The sequence below is a fragment of the Gymnoscopelus microlampas genome (assembly GCF_963454915.1).
Source record: "Gymnoscopelus microlampas genome assembly, chromosome: 21".
NCBI lineage: Eukaryota > Metazoa > Chordata > Actinopteri > Myctophiformes > Myctophidae > Gymnoscopelus > Gymnoscopelus microlampas.
Genome location: NC_139958.1, coordinates 28,357,072 through 28,381,151, shown reverse-complemented (window position 1 = coordinate 28,381,151; position 24,080 = coordinate 28,357,072). Strand labels below are relative to the sequence as shown.

The 24,080-nt window shown below is 41.5% G+C and overlaps 1 protein-coding gene across 1 annotated transcript in view; it reads left to right on the top strand.

The window, feature by feature from the left end:
* Positions 1–24,080, top strand: part of LOC311037419 (putative flavin-containing monoamine oxidase A) — an 89,470-nt gene that overhangs the window by 14,096 nt on the left and 51,294 nt on the right. The window contains exons 5-8 of the mRNA XM_084046574.1: positions 1,540–1,654; positions 2,445–2,602; positions 4,123–4,212; positions 6,294–6,378. Coding sequence (XP_083902700.1) covers positions 1,540–1,654; positions 2,445–2,602; positions 4,123–4,212; positions 6,294–6,378 — 448 coding nt within the window. The remainder of the gene's footprint in view (positions 1–1,539; positions 1,655–2,444; positions 2,603–4,122; positions 4,213–6,293; positions 6,379–24,080) is intronic.

Here is a 24,080-nt window from a genome sequence, read left to right as displayed (position 1 = left end):
AGCAATATAGCAGCTCTCTGCAAGCTATTCTCGGCGTGCGACACAGTGGCAGCGCGATTATAAATCAGGCTTTAATGGATACGTTGCTTGCGTGGATATTTCTTTAGAGGCCAATTCACACATACGGCCGTCTTTGTAATCCGCTTTGGAGTCCCAACAACCTCGCCATGCAACAAATCGATATGTCTCCAACGGACGTGCTAATGATATGCTACATTAGCAATGCTGTGTGAATTTGGGCTCCGAGTGATGCCACGAGAGCACATTCATCACGCTAACAGCAAAAGTACCAGCAATCTAGGGAGGGGATCTTGAGAAGGAGTACACAGCAGGACATGGAAAAGAAGACTAGAACATTTAGAACTGCTATCTGTCTTTGTGATCAGTAGCCTAAATTCCATATCAGTGGGACGTTTTTTTTTAGTCTACAGCCGCGTTAAAAAAAGAAAATCTCATGCCTGAAGATGATGTGATTGTTGCTCACGCTCATAACTCTGGCGCATTTGCTCTTGGACTAATTATTCCTTCTTTTACTCTGCTATTATAATATCCATATGTATGACACTACTGTACCTATACAGTATTTTACTGTACATATACATTCCCAAAAGGGTTGAACGATGAAATTCCATGGCATGTGATGTTGTAATTCATTGTGGGACTATGCATTTGAATACTCTGTAATACTATATATATTAATTGTCTGGGCAAAACCAAGCTCTAATGCAAAGTTAAGAGTGACTTATGAAAGCCGCAAGGCCGATGTTTTCATTTCTTAGGTTTGTTTCTGTATAAACATTTGTGAATATATGTAAATAATGGATGTATATATGTTGAGTCTGGGCAAATCGACAAGCTCACACACTAGAGACAATCATTGAGTGACACTCCATTGTGAGTGTGATTGTCTCACACCTGTGAACCAGATGGAGTGTTTGTATATAATAGCACATAGTGAACAGTATTGTAAGACACTATTGAGGAAGGTCCAGACGGACCGAAACGTTTGTCATAAAAAAAAAGTGAGTTGCCACAGCAAGATCAGTGTGTGGGACTTCTTGTTTGATTCAGATTATCTACTATCCAACGCACCTGAACTAACTAACAGTGGATGTGCGATTATTCTCTCTACACTGTACATATACAGTCAAGTGCTGAGGGCTAGGCAGGGTTTTTCTTTCTTGTTGAGTTTTTCAGTTATATACCTAGTGTCTGGTACTCCTTTCCTAATCCCTGTGTGTTACTACCTGCTGACTCTTTCATATCTTTATCATCATTATTATCACATTAGGTTGTTTTTTTTTGCTACCAATAGCTGTATCTCCCTTTTCTGTATCTGTCCTATGTTTTCTTCACTGATGATCCCCATGGGATCAATAAAGGGTCTGTGTATGTTGTGTGAGTTGAATGTTCACGGGTGTTTGTACGTGTGTGTGTCTGTGTGTGTATGTGTGTGTGCAAAGTAAGTAAGTAGCCTTGTCTTGTGTGTGTAAAGTAAGTAAGTAGCCTTTCTTGTGTGTGTACTGGTTTTAAAATCAGATTGACAGGCTCTGTGCCACAGTGTGTGTCGAGGACCCTTCCAGGACCCCCAATGCTGTGGAGTTAGATAGTATGACAGTGCACTCTTACCTAGAACAACATGCCTGGACTAGAGGTAAGAGCTGACAACACAACACAAAAACAACACTTATAGGCCTAACATGATTTTCCAGAAAATGGTGATATATGATCCCTATCCATAAACAAGGGAGGGAAATTACCAAATCAAGGTGTTGCGTTTCAAAATAAGGCACTCTCCTTTTCTCCCAATGGCTCCCCATACCATTTACCAGGTAGTCTGCTAAATGCCTAAATTGTAGTCTGTAGGTAGCTTAAATGCATCTATTACGTTTTGTATTGCTTTTTGAACACAAATGTTATTGTAACAATCATTCAGTTGCTGTGCAGTTAGTCGTCATCTCGCCCCGGGAAATCCTTCATGGGTGGGAGGGAGGGGCCAAGGTGTTTCAATAGATTTGGGAGCAGAACCCAGACGGGCATAATGTGTAACACAGTATAACACCGTGTTGACCCTTCTCACAGGGATCTATACTTGGTCCCCTCCTTTTTTTCCTTTTACACCAAATCCCTTTGCCGAAAATAGCTGATCTACAAGATTACAACATGACGCGTAGTGAGTTAGAACGTTTTTGAACATTTTCACGTAGAATGTGATGCCAGGTTGAAAGTGATTAACTGTTGCAGCCCTATCAGACTTAACGGTCCATTTATGCTACTCCATGAATACATTATTTCCCCATTCCTTCCATTAACTGTATGCATGTCCCCACAAATGTTGCGTGTGTCCATCCGTGACCCATACGGATCTTATGGTTTGATTTGTACTCTCTTGGGATTTACAGTATATTGGCACCAAGGGTTTTTACTGTGTGCTATGAATACAGAGCTGAAGGAGTTGATGGGGCTGAGCAGCAGAGCTGTGTTTGGCATGGAGCCATCCCAGATGTCCTTCTTGTATTTCCTCATGTATGCTGCAGCAGCTGGAGGTCTGCTGGCCCTACTGGAGAGCACTCCAGGCTCTGCTCAGGAGTTCAAGGTCAAGGTAAGGACCCCCCCCCCCCCCCCCCCCACCCCCTGGGAAACCATTTGAACATTTTCTCATATCTTATACTTTTTAGTGTATTGCCTGTCATGGTTGTTTTATGCTGTGCCTTTCCCCACACTCTCGCTCTCTCTCTCTCTCTCTTTCTCTCTCTCTCTCTCTCTCTCTCTCTCTCTCTTTCTGTCTATCTCTCTCTCTCGCGCGCGCACACACACACACACACACACACACACACACACACACACACACACACACACACACACACACACACACACACACACACACACACACACACACACACACACACACACACACCCTCTACCTTTGAATCGAGACCTTTCACCCTGCATGACTAGCACTGGATTTATAGTTCTGCACACATGTCCTCTAAAAGATCATTTATAAAAAGAACCAAACTGTACAAAATTGTAATCTATTTTTGGCAGAAGCTGTAGCGTTCTGTTTTATCCCCAAATGGTAGCATGGTTTAAGCCCTGGAAATACAATCACCAAAATGCGTTGACTGACTGCATGACTTATGCTCGCATAAACCACTTCCTAATACTTAGACATTTAAAAATATGGTAGCTTTTTCTAATTCCATGCTAGAAAAGTCATTTCAATCAAACCTTAATTTGCATATCAGACATGCTCTGAATATGAAACCAATCTTACATAAATTAAGAGTATTTAGCATTCTGCTTGTATCCATTTAATTTCCTGATTCTTGTTTGTTTCATTATTTCTTTCATTTTCCAACAATGCAACTGTTATATTCTTTATACTGAACACTTGTTTACCATGCATTCAATTACTGTACAAACATGGGTGCCAGTACTATACAGTAACAACCAGATTGCACAAGCTGTAGGGCTGGACCATATGGACAACATCAAATATCACGAGATTTTTGACCAAATACCTCTATCATGTTTTGACGATAATATCGTATTGTGACAATATCATTTTTACTTTTTACTTTGTTGTTTTTAAAAATAGCAGATATAGAAGCTCCTAGTTGACATGTTGTGAGCTTGTGGATCATCTGTTTTCACTTTTTTATAAATAAGGCATAAGTGAATAAAACGGCACCTTTGCCATATCGCGATATTCCGAAATCCCAGACAGATATGTTGTCTCATGTCATGATAGTGATATAATATCAATATATTGCCCAGTCCTAACAAGCACCCATATTTCCTGCACCTTCTTTAACAAAAATATTTTGTCCTTGTACGTAACGTGTAGTAGTATCCATTCTCCTGCTCTGGCCTCCATTCACATTCTTACAAATTGGGACAAATCTGTGCTCGCCCAGACTAAAAGCATGAGCTGTTGCCATGGGACTTGGCAATACTTCCATCCATGCTCGTGTCTTCTGATTCCCATAATGACTTGATGATTGCATTACGCGGCATATCAAGCTCATGCATTATGTAGTCCCGGCAGGCATGGGGAAGGCGTCCTTTGGTACCGACTACTGAGCCCTCCTTTGGACTGCAATATCTGTCTCTCCACAGGGAGGCGCCCAGCAGCTGTCCGAGTGCTTGGCAGAGCGTGTTGGGTGGGAGAATGTCCGGCTGGGCTCGGCTGTGATGGCCATATGGCAGGTACAGTACAGTAACAGCTCATTCAGGGAATGATGAGGCGCGACACAGAGATAACAGCTTCCTCAGTGGGGAAACAGCCCGTCTCCACTGAGCCGACTGTCTGTTCCGCCTGACTGTCTTTCTTCCTTAGAGCTCAGAGGACCAAAGTGTCACATGCAACGCTAAGCTAGAGCGTTGTCCAATGTTCCTTAACTGCATGATCGCCAAATTGTGCGGCACTGCTGTTCTTTTATTAATTGATGGATGGATGGATGGATGAATTAGGGGTGCAACAGTTCGAATCAAATTAATTAATTGAATTGATTATAAAATAAATCATTGATTAATGATTTTAATAAAAAAATGCCTTGAGATTTTGACTTGACTATTGGTGTGCCTTGGTCACAAAATGTTAGAAAACCACTGGCCCAGGGTGCCACTGCAGGATTTGCAATATGTTTTTACCATTAAAACAATTTCAAGGAAAATAAGCACATGCACACACACGCCCACCCCCTCCTGGAGATCTCACCCAGGAAATAAAACTAATAACATGCGTGCTCTCAAGGTCTCGAGGCCTGAAAATACTGTAATTAGAAGCAGAGCTTCAATAGGCGCCAACCACCCATGATCAACAATATAGAATATATTAAAAATGACATTTACTCATATGTTGAATTAATATGTTATGAATAATTACTATTTTCCATCGTAATTGGCTCTTTGGGATGCTTTAGAGACTGAATGCATGCAGCAGAGGTGATCTTGAACTCATGATCCTTGCGTCTCTGCTGCCTCTAAAAAAACACAGAGTTTGCAGGAGGCATGGCGGTCAGGGAGGGCAAGCCCCCAGTGTAACACCTCAGTGGCAGGTGAAAATTCACGTTTGTGAATTCACGGCTTGTGAATTCACGTGTAGCGGAGGATATGTGGTTTTCTACACTGTCCCACATGACTACCTGCAAGGGTCAGCAGAGACAGGGAATACACGTGTGTGGGGGGGAAAGGGAATTGGGATAACAACTAAATTGGCAGAAAAGGGAACAAATAAATAAATAAATGAAAACTCCAGTTCTAGATGCCAACTGAGACCCAGACGAAGGCATTGATCTTTTCAAGTCAGTTGGCATCTACCAATGGAGCGTGCAATTCATTTTTTTTTCTTACTAATGAAACATGTAAAAGCAATTGATTGGCTGTTTCTTTTTTCCCTGCGAAGTGTTCATGTATTATTAGCATATATGTACTAATAGGCCCTACTATTTATCCTATACCATGTCTGTTTTAGTAATATTAATCCACCGTGGTGCAACCGGCTTTGTCAGGTGTCTACACAAACTCAAATGGTCCGTGTTCAGGGGAGGGAAGCCGGGCAGGGAGGGTGATATTGGTCATTGCACGCATTCCTACGGGCCGGGGCGGCACCTGTCAGCGGGGAGTGTTGGGCGGGTGGAATAGGACGACGACTCTACATCCTCCCGGTGGGGGCTCCTCACTGGCAGGTGAGTCAGTAGGATACAACAGCAGTGACAACACAGAAATGTGTGTGGGGAGGAATCAATTGGCATAACGACTAAATTGGGGAGAAAAATTGTAAAAGATGATTGGCTGCTCTAAATTTAGAGGGAAAAAGAGGAAAAAGTAATATTGGTCCTTGCTTTGTTAATTTCTAAAATGGCCAAATTGTAAAAAAAACCATATATTTTATATTTATCAAATTGATACGAAATATTTTATAATCCAGTCACAATTAATACATGTATGTATATATATATATATATATATATATATATATATATATATATATATATATATATATATATATATATATATATATATATATATATATATATATATATATATATATATATATATATAAAAATTATAGACCTTTAGAAAGTGTGAGGTCATACACATTCATTTATTTGTACATAAATATGGGTTTATTTGTACATAAATGTAAAGATAAATCAAATAAAAGCCATCATACTGTACCAAACAGTGTGCTGTATAAGCAAAGTTGTCAACAAATCGCTGCAACTGCCTCTGCGCCTCAATCATTGCATTTCGTTTTCTGTGTGTGCATTGGTGTGTGTGAACAGGATGGCGAATGGGCCAACGTGAAGACTGCCAAACACTCCTTCCTGTGTAAAGCTGTGATCGTCACCTGCCCCCCTCATTTGGCAGGTCAGTGTGCGTCTCCCACCTCTGTCTGTCAACGCACTAATGAAATACTCAGTGATGCAGAAAGCAACTCATAAAGCGGCACTCTCCAGCGCAGTCAAACCATGCAAATGGTGCATCCATGCAGATAGACCTACAGTACCATTCCCCTGACTAGTGGCTTAGTGCAGTGGTAGAGCAGCAATTTTAACCACAAATAAATGGCAAATTGTTTCGAAAATAGCCTGTTTTATTTCATTTGATTTATTTTTCACCTATTTAATGACAAACCAGCTCAGTTGCCTCGTCGTTAGAATGTCCGCCCTGAGAGTGGGAGGTCAGGGGCTCAATCCCCACCAAAGACAAATGGTAGCTAATGCCTCCCTGCTTGGCACTCAGCATCAAGGGTTGGATTGGGGGTACGTCCCCTGCAACACACTGTACTAGCGTCATGTCCAGGGGGTGCACTTGTACATCAAGCTGTCTGAAGTAGGAGATCGGCTGGCGCCACACCTATGTGTATATATATGACCTACAATCTACAGTATAGACGAATCCACAGACGCGCTGCCTGTAGGCAGTCCTAGCTGCGGTGTGAACGCTCCGCACTGCGACACCGCAGTGGATTCGTCTATATGTGTGTCTACTACTTTGTCGTAGAAAAGTGTCAAAGATGGCTGATCTGTAAGCTCACAACGCGTCGCATGCTGCCGTGTTGTGAGCTTGCATATCAGCTATCCTAATATACAATAGAGAGTCGCGCGCATGCGTGGCTGTCTCTCTGCGTCTCCAAGCTATTTGCGTGTCTGGGTCTCCAACAAGTTAGGTCTGCGCATGCGTGGCTGTCTGTGTCTCCAAGTTGTTTCTCTGTCTGCCTCTCCGACAAGTTAGGTCTCGCTTCGCTTTCGGTTTGCATGTTGCAGTTTGTTTTCGCTTTCGATTTTGCGTGTCGACACAAACACCTGTGTTGCAATGAACGTCAACACGCTCTGTCTCCATCTCCGATGTGCGGCCCAGGCTACTAGACGGGAGCACCGCGCAGTGGCTAGACAGGAGGGCCACGCAGCGGCCCGAACCTCTAGTTTTAGAACAATTTAAAAAATGAAAGTGGTTACTGTAAGACTGTCTGTGGGTTTTATGAATATTGAACCAATGACATTTATTAAGAGCTTGTGACTAAATAATAACTACATTGATCCATTGGAACACAGGTTATTTTTCCCTTTTACTGAAAAGTTACGGTTTTGGTCATAGAAGGTTGCCCCCCGACAGCGACTGTATAGTACAGTATTTGCATTCATAAGATAGAAAAGTAAAAAATAAATAAACCTAAAGATAAAGAATGAAAGATAATAATATTACTGGTGGGAGTAATATTACTCCGACCATATTCTTCAGTGCTCCTCGAACCTGGCGACCTTTAAGAACTATAACAAAAATGTTCCCATATATCAACAAAGCTCTGTGTCTTGCCCTTGGTTGCATAAGTCAGTTCTTCCATGGCTATAAAGTTGGAAAATGTTTTAATTCAATGTTCAACTGTAGTTACCTCTGTACTTTGCCCATGCAGTTGCTATACAGCGTTTTGACTGGATGGCTGTTCAAGCAATCTCAAAAGTAAGCCAATAGGGTTTCCTGCATGTACAGTAAGGGGAGCTTCATTTCATACATTTTATTACAAATGACAGGGAAGAAAAGAAAGGAAAAAAAAGTGGGCACGATGAAATCATGTGAAATTCTGTCAAAGTGCGGGTGTCGTAATCCCCACATCCCCTGCGGCCGGGTGCAGGTGAGCGACACCCCAGGATTTGTGTGCTTCATGTGGCTGAGGCAGTGCTTCTACTCATCACGGCTGAGACTGTGCATGGGGGCCAGATCTTTGGATGGGTTTGGAGCTGGAGCTTAGAGGATAGGGGCTGAAACGTAATCTGCAGGTGAAGGACAGTCCGTGTTGGAGGACAGTCAATATTGGAACTGGGACCGGAGGTTTGAGTCAGAGTCACAGTTGGGTCTTACGCTTGGGCCAGCGCAATGGGGGGTCTGAAACATGGCGGGAGCTGGCGTTTAGGCTGGGGCGTGCCAGGGGCTGGGAAGGTGCCGAAGCTGAATAAGAAGTTCAGGCTTAAGGCAGCACGAGGCTGGTTATATGCCTGTCTGTACTAACCTGGCAACAGATCTGTCATTCAAAGCCTCATACTCAGAGGCATGGACCATAGCCAAGACCCTTAATGAGACAGGTTTGAGAACAGTGTTGAATTATGCAGCACGGATTGCTCCGGCTCTGATGCCAGTGGCACCCGCCAGCCTTAAATCAGAGGAGGGGGGGCTGGGGGTTGACAGGGACTCTTAAAAGCCAAAGGCAGGGCAGTGATTTAGATGTCACCTCTCCCAAAGGGAGTCAGGAATAAATAAAAGAGGGGATTGCCGCTTAAAGTCATCTGTGTGACATGTTTCACTTTAATTTTCTGGAACTGGGGAAACCTGCGTAGATTTCCAGTCAGCAGGGGATCTGAGAAGTGAGCTTAGCGCAGCCGGAACAGCCGGAATGACGATTATGACTCACAGAGATTCCAAGCTTCTTTCTGCGCAGTGGAAGTGTTGAGCATTGTTCTCTCACTTCCATATTCTTTCATGCCTTCTGTACACGAGCCGCCCACGCTTGGCTCATCACCTACAATGTTTGAGTTTCACTGGCCCCCGATTAATTGTGAACTCATTCTCACAGTCACACTCACCAACAATACATATGTCAGACAAAAAGCACTAAGACACAAACACAGACATGAGACGTCTGGACACACAGGCATAGATCCACCCACACACATAAAAATACACACAGCTCAAATACCATTATAGACGTTGATGACACCACCACCGTCATTGCCACGATCACAGGCAATGATGAGACGGCCTACGGAGAGGAAATGAGAGCCCTGGCATCGTTCGTGGTTTCAGGATAATAACCTCAGTTTAACATCAGCGAAACTTAAGTGAATCATTAACTAGTGGAGAATGTGAGTAGCTTCACGTTCCATTGGGGAAATGCACTTACATGGGGAGAAGTGGTGACTAATTAGTTCATGCGGCGCAACCATGTGCGTCCAGATGTCGAGGCGGCCTGTCGACTGGAGGAGCAACAAATTAGGATTATGAACATTTCTGTGCACTAGGACACGTTTGTCAGACTGGCAGAAGTACAACTTCTTCAGGGACATGATTGAGAGTATCCTGACTGGCCGTGTCACTGCATGGTGCAGTGACACAAAATATGACAGCAAGGTTATGCAGAGAGTGGTTAACCCCTTAAAATCGGGAAAGCTTCCGTGTAATTTTAGATTTAAGCTATTTATGGTTGGCTATTCAAAAATAGCATATATACAAGCTCATAGTGCGGACCTATGAGCTTGTAGATTTGCTATTTTTGAAAAATCTTTGTGACAAATCTTTGAATGTATACGTATTTTTAAAGAGAACATTTTCAACTAAAATCTTTGCTTCTGGGGGTCCCTGGAACAAAATATTTTGAGATGCGGGTCCGCGGCCAAATACATATAATTCTGGGGCTCCTTGACATGAAAAAGTTTGAGCACCATTAATATAACAACATACGCTTTTCAGAAAACTGTTCGGATTTAGAAGCGGCACCCGCTGGCCTAGCGGTCCGGGCGCATACCACACATGACGTCATGGACACAAAGCAAATTTCATGTATACTGTACTATCAATAAAGGCAACAAAAAAAATATCTCAAAAGAAAAAGGATTTAGAAGACATTTGTTGAATCGGCCTCAGGTCTTAATGCGTTAAAACAGCCCAGTACAAGAGCAGAACTGAGCTGGCAGCCGTGCAGGACCTCTTGCACCCGGAGGAGTAGGGTGAAGGCTCAGAGGATCATCAGGGGACCCCAGTCACCCCGGCAATTGACTGTTCACTCTGTTACCATCTGGCAAATGGTAACAGAGCACTGGGTCTCAATCCAGCAGGCTCAAGAAAGTGTCTATCTTAAAAACAAACGGTGACTACCCACCTACACATACACACACACACGCATACACACAAGCACACAGCCACACACAGACGAACACACACACACACAGAGACATACCCCACAGTATTCAGTTACTGCACTGCGTTGTTGATACTGCATCCATCCATCTATATTATGGATGGATGAATGGATGCATTGATATAGATACCCTACGGATGGATAGATAGATAGATAGATATATAGATAGAGTTCTCTTTACTTTATACAGTACTTAATAGTTGTATTCTGGCTTATATTTGATCATACTGTATGTAGGCCCATATATATTAAATGTATCTCCTTTTCACTGACTGCAGTTTTACTTAAAGCTGTCATGCGCATGTACCAATAAAGCACCTTGAATATACAGTACTGTACTAGGAGAGACATGACATGTCCACACACACAAAACCACTTGGCTAAACACTCTTGCAATGCACACACGATTGCACAAACACACATGCACACTCAATTGCACACAAACACATATACTGTACTTGTGCTATAGGCTGGCTGTGTGTGAATCGAGTTGTCCCTGTTCCATCATGGTTGTCCCTGTCCATATTCCTGGATTTATCTCCCCGTCTATCCATCTCTTCTAATGAGCACAGTCAGATTTTTTTTTTTTTTTTTATACCTCTCTTTACCCATCTCAATGATTTATGAACTGTTTGGCTTGACTGCATATTAGTTTGCAAAGCATGAAAGGATATGCAGCCTGGAAATGAGAGCCTTCCTTTGCTGTAGCCTGACTTCTCAAATGTACTTATGAGCATATGCATGTCTTGTATGGTAAATTTGGTCCCGTGAGTATTAAACATCCTGATACATTGTTCAGGGGTTTCCAGAAAGAAAAAATATGTACAATCCTGTTGAAATTTCCACAGCATATAGTGCCGGTATAATGTGATTAGGCTTACAGTCTGACAGTCAGCTACACATTTATGCAGACAGCTGTGCACTTACTAAATTAACATTTTGTTGGAACGTGTATTTCTGTCTACTTTTGTGTATATCGAGCAGGTGACTGGCATAGCATGCCAGCTGTCTGCCTGTGTGTGTGTGTGGGTGCGTGCATTTTGTCAATATGTGTAATTGCGTATTCATACACACTGCGTGTGGTGGAATTTACTGCAGTTTGGTGGAATTTAAGTTCTTGACATCGCACTCGAATGTTGTTCTACCTGACTAAACGGGGGCTTTACAGGCAGCCAAGCAGCACATTTTCTGATGCTACCATCTATCTTCTCATGGAAGAGGAGCTGCTGTAATGACAGCCTGTGGCCTAAGCAGTGGCGAGGAACCCGTTAGGTTGTCACTCACTGTTTAGCCCCTCAGACTTGTTTGCACTGGTAGAATACAGGTAAACAATGCATTCGCATCGATTTGCCAGATTTCTCAGTTAATGTGCCATTAATTGTTGAGATAAGTAGTTTGGGGTGTTTTTTTTCTCTTCTCTTTTATATATTGCACAGATAACTAAATTAATTTCCACAATTTCCTTGGACGCACAAGGTTTCTGGTCGACAGCATGGATATACTAGATACATAGATGTGTAGAGATGTAAAATGTGCCAGGTCCCTGGAACAGAGATGTGCCTCAGTGGAACTTCCTGGAAAAGTAAAGGTTAAATCAAAAAAAGAGAATAAATAAAATATATAGCATTGAAAGTGGTACCATTGAGGATAGGCATGGTAAAGAGCACGGTAAAGAACATTAATGTTTGTACAGTACGAGCGCTTGTCGATGTGTACGCATGCATGCATACAACATATTGTGGGTCCATGCTACATTAACTCAGCAAAAGAAAATTACGTATAATTTCTCCATCCATTTGGTGCATATTTATGATGAGCCTGTTTTCCTCCGACTACAGACCAAAGACAGAACCTATTGTACCCTGTATCCATGAATATTAATGAGAATACCGAGAGACAAAGAAGAATTGTGCAGACCTAGCTTGCATCCCAAAGTTGAAAACTTTGCTTTTTTTGGCTGGTGGCCAGCATGTCTCTGCTGTCCCTCCTGGCCTGCGCCACACATCGTCCCCTCTCCCTGCCCCCTGTCTCCTGTCTCTCCCCACTGTGGTCTGTAATAAATTAGCCTTAGAAAAAAAAGGGAATTACTTCATTCTGACACTTGGGTCACCTTGGTATGTAGACTCCATTATTTTCACCCATAAGGGAAAGTCTTATGAACAGTACAATGGTGGTGGTAGCAGTTGTTGTTTTTGCAGTTCACATACCCTACTATGTGTATGTTCTTGTTGGTAATAGTAATTGGCATGGGATTGGTGTGAAACATCTGTCTAGGTGATGAGGGCTATATACCCCACTGCACATAAATACACTGTTTCAGTGGTGTTATGGTTTAGTCCACCTTGACCTTTTTAAAGGGGAGCTTTGAATTGTATTTATTTTTGTACTCCGGCGGGATAAGTTATCAAAAACCTCTCCTACCTGCTCCACTACCCCCAATGTGCACACAACCGACATAAACTAAACATTTATTTTAAATGGGAACAGGTAATGTAGTGGTCACAAGCCCGCTTCGCTTAGTGATAGCCTGGAAACCAGACGAATCTGCCAGAGCATGCCGGGCTAGCTTGAACCCCGAATCAAGATCACAGTTAAAGAATAATTACTATACCAAGAGAAGGAGCTGAAATGCACCAATGGAGATTGGACTGCTTTAAACACTTTTCACCAAGGTATAGGATAGCTTTAAATCAATGTAAAACATTGTCCACTTAAGATTCCATGTGCACTTTGTGCTTACATTGTCCAATAGTGTAGACTCAGTGCAACACTGTGCAGGTAAAACATTATTGTTACACTGACAAGTCAACTAAACGTTACTTGCATAGCCCTTAATCACTTGTTACAGTCTCAAAGGGCTTTACAGACCCATTTAACAGAGAAAAAAAAACAACAGCCCCTGGCCATAGGCCCACAATTAGGCAAGAACTCCCACGTGAAAATAAAGGAAGAAACCTCAGGAAGGATCACAAAAGAGGGGACCTCTTTCCAGGGTAGACAGCGGTGCAATATTTGCCAATCGTATATTGTAGAGCCTGACCGATGCCAGGTTTTGGGTCCGATGCCGTTTGAGAAATGTAAATTTGATTAAAGTTTCTCATTTAGAAAATGTAGCGGCGCATATCCACCCACGGGTATGGACTAGTTATTATAAACCCTATTTTTTGGTAGGTCTCAACAATATTCAAATGCAAACCTAATAATAAAAGAACAATCGTTATTAGCAGCACTGAACATTGATAATAATTAAATGGAGGGATTTCAAGGGTCAATATGGTTAAAAATGAATGAGAAGTCAACTCAAGTTCATTGTCACATCAGGGGTGTACAGGTGTAAAAATAGTCAGTGAAATTCTTTGTCTAGTAGTTCTAAAATACACCTTCTGGTGTTACTTTGACACAGCCTCAGTGATGAACTCGGGGTCATAGGGTGTTTCGGGTTTTTAATTGTCATACACCCTCGCCGGGCGACCCAACCGGGGTGATCAGTCCCCGACGTGTGTCCAAGTGGCCCACTACATGGATCCCCCTCCAGATTCACAGCCATCGTGAGGCTTCTTCAGCAGCCTCAAGGATGTTTTTGATGGCTCTTTTGCACAGCTGTCCTTTAACGCCAAGGAGTTTGAGTGTTCGGTGCAATGACTGGCCAGCAAATGCCCGGCACCGAACTTCACTTGCACTTGTTGGCCTCTTCAGTCTGGTCTTCCCAGGGGACAGCAAGTTCTAGTAAGACCACTTCCTTTGTAGACTCTGACATTAACCTGCCTGTCTGGGAGGAATGAAGTGGCTGAGATATGTTCTGGGAACTTAAGCTGCCTTCCCAGGTCGACTTGGAGCTGCCATGCAGTGGCAAGAAGCCCTCGGGAGGTGCTTGGCTGGTATTGTGCCTTTCTCCCCAATTTTGACGACGATGATGGACTGCTTGGGGGTGTGCTCATACTAGCTGTTTTCTTCTGGGGTTTATTGTTATACATTTCCTTGTACAACAAAGAATTGCACCCACTCAATGAAAAGGTTCTGATTTACTCTGCTTAAAAAACAACATTATTAGTATTTTTCTTTCATAAGTCAGTGCCCCAAAAATGACTCATATCATGGCAAATTCCTGTGCTGGTGCTAATTAAAAACAAAAACAAAAAAATCAAAGTCCTAATGTACAGTCTGCATTTGTCTTGCAGGGCAGAGACCAGAGAAAAGAAGGAATGAAAAGTGGCATTTTTTTGTGACCCCAAAGTCGGAGGAAAGATGTACGAAAATGTACTTCAGACAGAATGCAATATAGCAGTTGTTAGCACAGTGTCCATCATGACCCTGAAATGTCTAGACATCTTCTATTAAGAGGGGTCATTGGGAACACACACACATTCATTCCTTCTGGCCTTTTCCAAATGTACAGAAACGTAACTTAACTTAGGTTTTACCGTAGTTGCTTTTTACTTTTAAGCATACGGTAGCTTTGAACTCGGCTGTTGAATGACTTTTCTTTTCTAACATGTGATTGGCTACATAATTTTCATCTGTCATCACTAGAGACCTGTTTGCCAACTAAATATTTAAGTGCACTTATTTATTATTCACCTTTAGAAACTGAGTGGATGTTACCTCAAAAGGTCAAAAATACTGTAGTACCGTGTTCAAAGGATTTGCTTGGTGAAGCAATACTTTATTGAGTTAACCTAGATGAAAACAGTGTTGTTGCAGCATTTATAAAGTGGAAAAAGTGTAACTGGGATTTTGAGAATTGTTTTGTTTTAGTTTTATTTTCAAAGGAATCTGCATACACAGCAATTCCACTGGTATACATACTCAGACACAGCACGCACGCTACGCACGCACACACACTCACTTTCTATAATGCTTTTCTATAGGCTTTGTGTAGCATAGTGGTTCTACAAACAAGTCAGTGCATCATAAAAGGTGGGTTGCGGTAAATGTCTCGTGAAAACAATAGTGCAATGCGTTGATATTAAAAGGAAAATGTACTCTTGAATACTTCAGTAGTTTTAAAAGCAAGTATTCCAGGTCTTTAACTCAAGTAACAATTTAACTGAGGAACATTCACTTGGAGTATCTATACATGTACTTTGATGCAAGTAATGGGGTTGTGTAACTGTGTCCACCAATGAAGGTGGATGAAATGGACAGAACATGGCTGTCTCCACCCTATCCAAATGTTTTAAAGTAGCAACATTTTTGGTGGAAGTACAGGAGAATGATGGGGATCGAGGGAGAGGTGGGGAGTGTGAGTGAAAGTGTGATTCACATCCTATACCCTTGTGCATGCAGCTCGTAGCCTCAGTAGGTGACAGGTGTTACAGCCAGTCTCAGAGGCAGTAATAATAAAACCTGATTTATACTAAGTTATGCGCTGCTGTCTCGCACCGAAAATAGCTGATCTACAAGTTCATATCGCATCACAACACAACGCGTTCTAAGCTTGAAGATCAGCTATTTTCGCTGTGCGACACTGGCATGCAACTAAGTATAAATCAGACATAAGGGAGACACAGCAACTGAATAGACCCAACTCAAGGAATTTAATTAACAAATAATCGTGCTTTGAATCTGCTTTGAATCCACGCTGCTTTCAATCATCCCAGTCAAAAAGCCAAGGATCTCAGGTCTAAATGACTAAAGAGAGTCAACTCCCTTTAACCTTGTTGTACCATGTGAATAAAAGCATCTTAATATATTTTGAGGTGTGCTTTAGATTTATGGCTTACTAAACATGGCTCCATCCTCCCCAGGTCAGATTCCTTTGATTCCTACCTCAATAGGTGACATTTTAATGTAATGAGAAAAGAACATTACCATGAAAAATGTCACCTCATAGACACCCATGCAAGTAATTTAGTAAACAAATAATAATAATAATGATGATAATGACAGCAAGTGTAATACACACTCGTCTAGGACATCACACATCCTGTTGCTATGATGAAGACTGTGACAGAATGAAAAATAACTTATAGTAAAATTAATAATAAAAATGAATAGGGTAAGTGATGTTCTTTGGTTAAAATAAGTGTTAAATAGCTCTATATTCTGATAGTACTCATTGCTATAGAGTGTTTGTTCAGTAAAAGGATTCTCCTTGTCTCTCCAGCTCTTTATGAAGCAGAAAATGCATTTTTGTTTCAGTTTCGGTTTCATTTCCAATTTTATCCAATCAGGATAGAGAACTCAATTGGGATATAGATTAAACAAGTGAAATTGGAAGTGATGACACTAAGAAATGAGCAGTTAAAATTGGAACTGGAACAATATAAAAATGAAGCTTAAAAATGGGTACTTTCTCCTGATTGGCTGAGATTTTGACACCTACCGGAAAATGTATTTTCTGTTTATTAAAGAGAAACGGGGAGACTCCTGTTACTGAACAAACACTCTATAGCAATGATTACTATCAGAATATAGTGCTTTAACCTTTTAACAAAATTATTTTTGTTTTAACCAAAAAATATCACTTACCCTACCTTTAAAGTTGACCAGATGACAATGGGTGACATTCTGTGAGCACATGAACACAGTCGGGCGGGGCCACCGGTAATTACTTTCATTATCAATGAACAATAAAACACTCAAAATCAGCACTCAAGTCAACTGTTGAATATTTGACATTAGGAAAAAGAAACGCAACTAGAAAAAGTGTAAAACATACTCTCGCCATGCCTTTCGGCCTGGCGGAGACAATGACTGTGTTGTTGTTGTATGTAACAGTGTGTAATTATCCGTTACTTTATTTTATTCAAATCAGTGCGGAGACAAAATGCCAGTCGCGATCTGTCATCTTCTCCGCGGCTGCCTGTTTCCGTCAGTCCTCATTTTATGTCCATCTTCACGTTCCCTTGGGGGAAAAAGCATGCACGCGTGTAGCACGCACGAGAATGGCTGATATTCATGTATTCTATATACATCCGTTGAACACTCAATGCATTTTCATGGAGGGATCAATCTCAGTGGCATTCTAATTTGTTACGGCAAGGCGCTACAAATGAAATGATCTACCTTTAATGAGCTCATACATATGGGGCACAGGTGCGATTACAATTACCCGAACCGCAGTGCACCTGGCAAATTGTGTGCCCCCATACTGATTTGAATGTTCTCCCGTCACGTACAGGGAATGCGGTATCTCATGGAAAAGTGCAGATATTTGACTAAATGCATGTGTTCTGCCGGAACATCCAAATGGATTTTGATGCTAGATGACAAGAGCTGATCCCAAGTCACAATAATTTATTATTGGGTGAATACACACAGAGCCCTGCAAATTAGAATGGCGCCGAGATGAATCCATCCACAAAAATTTAATGAGTGGGCCTGGGCCACAGCGTGACGGTCCAGGCACCCTAGGCTGCAATGCCAGCCTGACAGCGTGTCGGGGAGTCCCGAACCCGGTGACCTTTGCTGCGCGTCACTCCCCATCTCTCTCTCTCCCCATTTCCTGTCAGTCCACTATCTCTATCAATAAAGGCAGAAAAAGCCCCAAAGAATATCTTTAAAAAAAATAATGCAGTGAGTGAGTGTTCTATGGCTGCCCATGGAATACATGCAATATACGGAATATCAGCCATTCTCGGGCAACAAAGATGACAAACCTATATTTTTGGATGACGTTTCGAATGGACACTTCTAAATTGCTCTCTACACCCACTAGGATAGCAATTGATTTCTTCAAAGCTTAACAACTCCACCTGTTTCTTCCGCCGTGTTCGCTGGTGGCTAAACCTGTCCTCCCCCTCTACAGCCTGCGCCAGTGCCACCGTCAGACCCTCGCCTCGCACACGTCGCCGCCTTCCTCCTGTACATCCTGTGACAGTGCCATCACAATACTCTTGTCATCCCACTCGCTGCCATAGGCCTCTCCATGACTCTCACAAAGGTTATGTAGAGCACAGCAAGTCTGCACAATCGATTTAATCCCTTTTGACATCACAATAATTTCTTTTCACGAGGCAACTACGGTACCACCTTACCTTCAGTCTGCTAGACGCAATTTCAACTAGGGCTCGGAAATATACCAATATTATATCGATAACGTGATATATGAGACTAGATATCGTCTGGGATTTTGGATATTGTAATATCATTATCAGGGTTGCCAGATCTGCTTATTATAATTTCCCCGCAAGATTTTATTTGAAAATAGCCGATCTACAAGCGTTGTGAGCTTGTAGATCTGCTATTTTCAAATAGCTGATGTATATGTTAAAGTGCTCATGTGGCCCATAGTCGCTTCTTTTGGGCTAGTTTTCCTAGACCTGGTTGCTTGTTCCTCTCACAGAATCTGGCAACACTGATCATTATATGACTTATGTGTTATTTCCTGGTTTCAATCCCTTATCGATTTTGAGGTATTTGGTCAAAGATATTGTGGTATTTCATTATTCCTACATCGCCCAGCCCTGTTCTCAACCACTATTCGTGCTCTGCAGTCTGCAGATTTTCTCGTAGGTCCGTCAGCTGTCCAGTGTTCAGTTCAGTTTTGATCAGCACAGCCTAGCCCTAGTTTGATAGTTTGGCAGGATATGTTATATATTTAGGTATGTTGCACTGGACAGGCCTTAATTAGCATTTGTGGTCAAGTCATGATTATGCTAATTCAGATACAGCGACTGATCCGTCAACTTGTCATGTGTCATGTACCAATGCCCGGCATCTCCTGTTGTCCATAGAAAATGAATTGGATCCATCGACTGAACAATGGTCAAGTCAATCAACGGATCCAGTGTGTCTCTGCACCTCCGTGTTAGACAGCAACATTTCTGGCAAACGCACCTCAGGCCTAGTAGCCGTCCCAGATATTCTTCCACCTGTACAAAATTCCGTTCAAATGAGAGAACTTTGGTCGTCTGGCATTTGTGGCAGCTCTAATGTCTATGGCAGTGAATAGCTAGCAAATATGCATAATGACGTTTTGGGTGAATTTAACTTGCAGTTTATTAACATGTTTTAGTCAAAAGTCTTTATTTGTAATGTAGGACAATTGGATGTCCTAAAAAGGAAACCATTGCATTTGTCGACAAGCTATAGAAAATAGTGTTTTTATGAACGACCAAAGTTAGGGATTAATCAAGCCTGAAACTGTCCTGCAATATCAGACTCCCAGCTACATACTGTACTGTACATTATCTACCATAATTACACCAATACATGTACAACTAAACACCAACAGCCATGCATGATCCACAAAACATGCCTCACTTGACTGCAAATTTAGATAATGAAATGATGTCTAATGAGGAAATTATGCCAGTTTGTTATGAATATAATAAACTGGCATTAAAAAAAGAAACGCAAACATCCCCCAGGAGCACCTCAAGGACCCCTCGATTTTTCGTTTTCTGAATGCCACCTGGGGAACTGCATTGAGAAACACTATTCTGTGCTGTTAACTAATTCTAAGAAACATGACCGTATTGCACCCACCCTCGCTTCACTACACTGGCTGCCTGTGAGCTTCAGAATTGATTTTAAGATTTTTAGATTTTAAAGTCTTGCGAGGCCAGGCACCAGTTGCATCTTACAGTAGATATGCTGGTCCTGTATGAACCTGAGTGCAGCCTGAGATCCTCAGATAGGGCCCTCGGCCTCTTGGTTATTCAAAAATCTTGCCTCATTGGGGCGATCTCCCTTTTTCGGCCTGATGGGCACCAAAGCTTTAGACACACACCATTTGGTCAAGTTAACTCATTTTCTGCCAATATGCGTTCTATTGAATCCATCACTTGCCTGCCAATAACGCATAAATGCGTTTTTAGAAAGGAAAAAAAAAAAAAAGGGAGTGTGTGTGCACAATTTCGCAGGGACCAGGCCAACTGTGCCAGAGATTAGTTGTCCACAGACGGACGGACGGACGGACAGACAGACAGGGGGTAAAACATACTCTCTCGCCATGCCTTTCGGCCTGGCGGAGACAATAATAATAATAATATTAAAGGGTCTACACCATGAATTTTAACTTTTTCTTCATTTTTGTGTGTTTTTGGTCTCCCCCACCTCTCTTCTGTTCCAACAAATACCCGACTTCGAGCATGCAGGCTTTCATAGGCTATCTGTGGTTTTTATGTAAATTGGTCTGAAAACAGTCCGTCAGATTTGTTCCCCCACCCTACGTCACGTCTGGGAACAATTCCTCCCGTTTTTCAGTTCTAACCACAAAAAAAAAATCAAAAAAAAAAAAAAAAAAAAAATCTTATTTTTTTTTACTTTTTCCACACAGAACCAGGACATAACATGCATACAAACTGGCTCAATAGCGCCCCGTGCCAAACAGGACAATGTGGTATTGCAGGTGAAAGTGCTTTATAAGCCAGAGAGAAGTTAGTTGGAATGAGTATATCTGAGGCTTGATTTAGGCTCAAACCTTTTGAAAAACGTTTGAGGGACATAAACAATATGATATCAAATATTATTATTATTTTTTAAATTCATGGTGTAGCTCCTTTAACAATATAGGAGCACAATATGACATGCACAATTTTCCACATTTTAAAAGTTCCACTGTTGCCGACCCAAAACAGCCAAGATGGTTCAGACTTCAGAGCGTGCCTGTGGTTAAGTAATTGGTCAAAAAAGTCCAGCAATCCTTTGCCTTTGTGATTGCACTGTTGTTTTGTCCAGCTGTTTGATTGTTGAATGTTTAATGGAAACAAGCCGTTGGCTTTTTTGTGTCTTATCCATTTGGCATTGTTTTAACCCATTGTACTGCAGCTGTACTTTAAAAAATAATCTGTCGACAAAATATTCAATCAATCAATCAAACCTTGTTTATCCATTTGCCCTGCTGGGCTTTTTTTTTTTTTTTTGACCCAAAGACCAAGGAGATATGATTTTTCGAAGATCTAGACTCCCATCCACTTCCTTGTTAACTTAAAACTTAAAAATTCTGTATCTCGGCTCCTGAGTGCTTTTTTCATTTCAATGAAAAATCTCTGGCAGACAACTGCAAAAGATCTGAAAATAATTCAGGCAGGTTAAGTGTTAATCAGCTCTTCCTTGCCCCATGACAAACCTTCCAAAAAAACTATTGGAGATATCCTGATAACAGACACATAAACAGATGGAATGGAGGTGGAATGGAATGTAAACACAATGTCCCATCCAACTCCACTGGTGGAGGTAAATAAAGTGCCAGCTGTTTCAATTAAATAAAACAGAAGGCAGCCCTAAATAACAGCAAAAATGCAAGAACTTGTCAATAATTGCCATGAATCATTTTACTCAAAACATTCCATGATCTTTTAATTTCCTTGTGCCTCCTGTACGTTACTGACCTACAGCATTTTGTACTAATCATTCTCTCGTGCATTTGTATATAGTACATACATTGAACTTAAAGCGGCACATGTAACTTTTTTTTTAATCTGTATTGTAGAGTATGTTAATACAATATAACTTATACAATTGGGGTGGTTGTACCTGCTCTTCTAGTGAGACATTTAGATTGTGTCAACGGTCATGTCTCACCTATACACAGGATCTGACATGAATTTTGACCTAATGGTCAAGATAAAATGGATCCCCTGAGCAAGCAGGCAGGCTCTATTGTGGTAAACATTTCAACAATCCGGGGTAGAAGAGGAATGTTACATATTGTGCAGCTTTAAATGATACACTAATAATACAAGAATACAATTAAGTTTAATATAATTAGCTGAAGTCCAGTTCGATATCAATACTGATTTAATTCAGCGAGCTTGACTGATGTGACTAGCCCAGTAGCCGGCAATCAACATTCAGCCATACATTTTTCATGAACATTACCATTTTGTTACGTTCATGTTCTGTTATTAAAATAATATAGTAATTCAGAGTGCCATCAGATCTAGTGGTGGTTAATGACCTTGATCAATGAGTGTTTTTGTCCTCCCTGATATAGAGAAGTAGCTCAGAGACACTGCTGTTGTCATTAGCATAATGATTAGTCACAAGCTCTGACAGGACATCTTTCAATATGGCCTCCATTAAAAAAAGTGACATGCTTCCTATTAAAAAAATACGTAATGAATGTCACTCTGTATGTTTTAAATATATATATATTAAAAAGGTGGGAGAGGAGGCTGATCAGCGTATTTTTAAAGGTTTTTCAAAAGGTCTGAAAATGTTAGGCTTATTCGTTGTGAGCTTGTAGATCTGCTATTTCTTAAATATATAAAAAAGGGATGCCTTGTGAGCTTATAGAGGCTGATCAAATATATCTAAATACAGTATATAGTGAAATGATTCAATATTAAGTCCAGAATAATTTCGAAACATGAACAGCTGCTCATGGCTCAGCAACAAGACCATAACGGGACATTTGCATTGGAACTTTGAAGATCTTGTGATCAACCCTGTAACATGGTGACGCATTGTGAGCTTGTAGATCGCATGTTTCTGAAAATCTGGGACATATCTAAAAATGGGGACATGACATGGCGATGCCAGGTTGAAAGTGGTTAGGTCTGACTCTGTGGGTTTTATAGATATTAACCAATGAAAAGTATTAACAAGAGCTTCTGACTAAACTAGGAAATGATGTGGATCTCGGGATCCACATAGAAATGTTGTGGATCTTGTTCTTCATGTGACCAGCCTTTGTCATCTACATTGGATCCATTGGAACACAGGTTATTTTTTCCATTTTCCTGAAAACGAACGGTCCCATGTGGATACAAGGTTTCTGCCCGACAGTGACAATTTACACTGTCCCCCAATGACCTCCTCTCCTTATCCAGCTATCTGGAGGCTTTCCCTTGTCACCTCGGCTCTCCCCTGCCTCACTCCAGTGATTCCCAGTGCACTCACGGCTTTATAAGAGGGATTGCCCAGCAAAACCCCTTGCAGCCAACCTCTACAGTCATATACACACTGCTTTCCAGCCCCGCTTCAGACAGTTGATGAACAGATCTTCATACTTGGCCCTCTTCCACTCAAAGGCCTTCTTCAAACAATCCTTCCAGAGAACTCTCACTTCCAGAAGGATGACGTTCTTGATCAACTCTGACACCAGAAGGATATCTGGTCTCAAGCTGGTCTTGACAATGCGTTGCGGTAACTTCAGCTGCCTTTTCAGGTCCACTGAGAACTGCCAGTCCAATGTAGTTGTTAGGATCGCTGATGCATGGCTTGGATCCTGGTCCTAGTTCCTCTACCTCTCACAAAGGAGAGGTGGTAGGGTGACCCAGGTTTGCGACACAGTGAGGGACAGGTGGGAGAGGAAACCGACTATGACAATGATAATAATGTTAATAATAATATTTTATTTATATGAATTGCCTTAATTTCATATTCAACAGTGTGTGTATCACATTATATTTATAATCTGCTGTATATCGTGAGTATGTTATGTTTATCTTATTTTATCAGGCTTAATAATATGCAACAGACTATTACCAGTAAAGATATCCTAATTTAAGGGCAGGCCTATTGCATTTTGAAGCGTTGCTTTTAAAACAAGCTTGTAAATTAATCGGGTGTGATTGACCTTGACGTATATATGACTTTTGATTAGCTCAACGCTGCAGCAGTTCCTTTTATCGTTCCATCAATGAAAAGATAAACGTTACCAAAGCAGTGCTGTCCACTTTGTTTAGGATCTCCTTGTCGCTGAGATCTCTCACCGGTGGCAACAGAACACAGGACTCATCGTAAAGTTGGTGCGTGGCCAGTTTAC